The following is a 4,190-nucleotide window of genomic DNA, read 5'->3' on the forward strand; positions in this document are numbered from 1 at the left end:
ACATCTTATTTCCAGTTATTTACGGCAAGTTACGAGCAAGGAAAACATCAAAAAAAACGACACCACATCATCAGTAAATTTTATTTTATACTTTTATTATTATTACAATTAAAAAATAGTATTGACGTATAATTGTAAATAATATTGACATTGCTTTTAAACATGTATATATCTTTACTTTTAGATGAATTTATCAGTTATTGAGATTGGCTTAAGTGGTATTAGTTTTATATTTTGGTTTGTATTGGTATTAGTTTTGTAACCCAATAAAATATTGAATATTGTTGTCTCTCTTAGAATTTTATTGGTTTATTTATTTGAATAGGTTAATAAACTGATATTAACCTATTTTCAAAAAAAATTATATTAACCACTAAAAATAATATAGCCCTAAATTTAAATAACGAAATTATTCAAAAACTACCAGGAAATTCTAAGATATATTTTAGCGCTGATTCTATACAAACAGATAATCCTGAGGATTTACTTAATTTCCATTGAATTTCTTCATTCTCAAATCCCATCAGGAATGCCTCCTCATATTTTAAATCTTAAAGTTGGGACAATAATAATGCTTCTTCGTAACATGAATCCCAGCAGAGGCTTATGCAATGGGACACGACTTCTTATCAAAAATTTGCATGATAATTTCATAGATTCTGAAATATTATCAAGGACGCATAATGGCCATCGCGTTTTTATTCCTCGAATTGATCTTTCCCCGAGCGATTCCCGGTTGCCTTTCATAATAAAAAGACGCCAATTTCCTATAATTCCTGCTTTTGTTATCACTATAAACAAAAGTCAAGGTCAAACATTCGACAATGTCGGCCTCTTTCTTCCTGAACCTGTGTTTTCCCATGGTCAGCTCTATGTCGCTCTAACACGTTGCAGATTTAAAAAAAATATGAAAATAAAAATATTACCTACAAAATACCAGGGCACACTTTTGAATGATAATAGAGTATTTACTCTTAATGTCGTATATCAGGACGTATTAAATTCTGTAGCTTCAAGTTAATTCATCAAAAAACGACACTACATCCACCAAAAACATCATAGACACGATACCATCATCATCATCAGTTATTTTATACTTCCAATTTACACGTTTTATTTCCAGTTATTTACGGCAAGTTACGAGCAAGGAAATGAAATCAAAAAAAACGACACTACATCCACCAAAAACATCATAGACACGATACCATCATCATCATCAGTAAATTTTATTTTATACTTCCAATTTACACGTTTTATTTCCAGTTATTTACGGCAAGTTACGAGCAAGGAAATGAAATCAAAAAAACGACACTACATCCACCAAAAACATCATAGACACGATACCATCATCATCATCAGTAAATTTTATTTTATACTTCCAATTTACACGTTTTATTTCCAGTTATTTACGGCAAGTTACGAGCAAGGAAATAAAATCAAAAAAACGACACCACATCCACCAAAAACATCATAGACACGATACCATCATCATCATCAGTAAATTTTATTTTATACTTCCAATTAACACGTTTTATTTCCAGTTATTTACGGCAAGTTACGAGCAAGGAAATGAAATCAAAAAAATGACACTACATCCACCAAAAACATCATAGACACGATACCATCATCATCATCAGTAAATTTTATTTTATACTTCCAATTTACACGTTTTATTTCCAGTTATTTACGGCAAGTTACGAATCAAAAAAACGACACTACATCGACCAAAAACATCATAGACACGATACCATCATCATTATCAATAAATTTTACTATATTATATTTTTTTATATGGTTACAATGTATATGTGTTGGAACCCCATAATCGTTAAGTCTTAAGGTATACACAATTATTATATTTTCTTATAATTCATATCTTTGTCTCTTTTTTTCTATTTCTTCCTTCTTTTATTCATTCTTTGCTCCCCTAAAATCCACCTCCTACCTTCACGCGGTGGGGAGTGAACAGAAATGCTGACTAACAGGAGCTCTGGTGGATAATGTAATATTTGGGGTTCCAATAAGAGACATTGTTTCCATGTAATAAATCTTAATTAGTGGGTAAAATTTTCTTTTATCTTTTAAATGTGAGCAAGGTGTATATTTGTGTCCTTTATTGACAATAAAGAAAATGTCTCAAGCACCGGGATGTCTCGACTATATTTAAGAACCTGGGAGCCCTAATATCTATCATCCTTTCATAGATTGAGTTTTTAAAGATATAAAAATAGTTATAAAGGAGAAAATTCTAATTCCCCGTCATTCTTGACGGGTCATTAGCTAGTATATTTATAAAACGCCCCTCTCGCTTTTTGTATTCTAATTTTCAATTCTTCTTTACAGCAGCCCTTGTTGTCCAACAATATGCCTAAGTATTTAATTTTATCTACTACCTTAATAATATTACCAGCAATTATGATATTTAGATTTTGGGCTGCTCTAGGGGAAGGAAGAATGACTGTTTTGTTAAAATTTATTTTTAAACCCATTTTTAGACTTAAATTTTCTAGTAGGTATTACAGTTTTTCCGTTTCTTTGATGCTTAAAAACACAATAGCGATGTCATCTGCATATGATATTATCCTATTTTCTAGATGTAATTTTGAATTTAAGCTCAGATCCATTAAACTCGCGGCTCCCGAGACTTCATTTATAATTTTATACATTATGATATTAAACAGAAGAGGTGAAAGTACACATCCTTGTTTCACACCTTTCTTAATCCTAAAGGGGGGGGGGGTATCTTATTGTTAATTTTGATACAACCGGTAAAATTTGTGTTGTGAATTATATTTGATTCAATCCCGCATTCCATCAGCGTCTTCCATAATGCATCATGGTTTACATTATCAAAAGCTCTGCTGAATTCAACGAAAGTGAAGTAGGCGAGAATTTTATATTTCTAACATTTTTGCATTATTTTTAGTGCTAAAATTGGTTCTAGTATATTTTTCTTTGGTCTATAGGCACAAATATATTTCAGAAGCAAGGTTGGTAGAGATGACATGATTTTGTTTTTTTATCAGAACCATGAATATTTTAGACACAGTAGATGTGAGGGCAATCGCGCGAAATTTTTTGGATCTTTTATTTTTGGGAAATTACATAATAAATAGATATTCCATTCTTTGGGAGTTTCACCACTATCCCAGATTTTGTTAAAGAGAGGTAATTAGGAGGATATAGTATTGGTGCTATTTTAAGATGTTCAGCCGTTATTTTATCTAGCCCAGGGGCTTTATTATTACGCAGTTTGGTGATTTCTTTCCCAATTTCAGCAGTGGAGAAACCGGACGGGGATTGAGTGTTCTCTTATGTTCACTTGGCAGACGGCTTTTCTTGAGTCGAAGACCATCATATAATAGTCAAGCCATAGCGCTATTTGCTCGTCATCAGAAATTTGCTTTCCATTTGCTAAAACTAAATAGGGAAGTTTCTTAAAGCTGTACGGTTTGCAAAAATAATTCAATTTTTTATAAGCATCATAGATTCTATTTTCTTTCATATATTTATCAATTTCAATGGCTTTTTTTGCAATAAATCTTCTTCTATCGCTCCTCAACAATTTTTGTACATCTTTCCACAATTCTTTATTCAGTTCTAAGCTGACTAATTTTTGCTATCGTCTCATTTGTTAACCATTTACTCTTTGAATATATTTATATTAGGTAGCCTATTATAAGAATCTGTAATATCTTTTTTGAAAAGGTTCCGGCATTTATCAATACTTCCATTTGAGGTCATGTTTAGAAAATTATCTCTTTTCCTGACAAGTATTTGATCAAATAGCAGCAAAACATCTTGCGACTGAGCTTTAATTGTTTTCTGGAGAGGATGGGTTTTAAGAGATTTTCCCTGTAAAAAGATGTATTTGGACTAACCCCATTATGATAACCCCATAAATTTTTTATAGTTATTTTGGCTACTAATATTCTGTGATCTGACAATTTAATATTAGTAGACACTATAACATCATACCACCCATGAATATTTGATATGAAAAATCTATTTGGGATTTCTGATTAGCTCTTACAAAAGTATAAGTGTTTATCTCACGATGGTGAAAAAAAGTATTTTCAATTTTAAAGTTTTCGTTTTTACAAAGATCTAGTAATTTTTTACTATCTTCATTATTGGATTGTTGTAAAGTTGCATTTCCGATAAATTCATATTAGCTAGTGTTGTTAAAA

At 31.1% G+C, this 4,190-nt stretch overlaps 1 protein-coding gene across 1 annotated transcript; it reads left to right on the forward strand.

Moving 5' to 3' along the window:
* The first annotated feature begins 586 nt into the window (after positions 1-586).
* On the forward strand, positions 587-1,021 carry LOC135927067 (uncharacterized). Its single transcript, XM_065463004.1, has one exon. The coding sequence runs from the start codon at positions 587-589 to the stop codon at positions 1,019-1,021; it is 435 nt and encodes a 144-aa protein (XP_065319076.1).
* Positions 1,022-4,190: the final 3,169 nt, after the last annotated feature.

Source organism: Gordionus sp. m RMFG-2023, chromosome 3 (genome assembly GCF_954871325.1).
Source record: "Gordionus sp. m RMFG-2023 chromosome 3, tfGorSpeb1-WG-v2, whole genome shotgun sequence".
Taxonomy (NCBI): domain Eukaryota; kingdom Metazoa; phylum Nematomorpha; class Gordioida; order Chordodea; family Parachordodidae; genus Gordionus; species Gordionus sp. m RMFG-2023.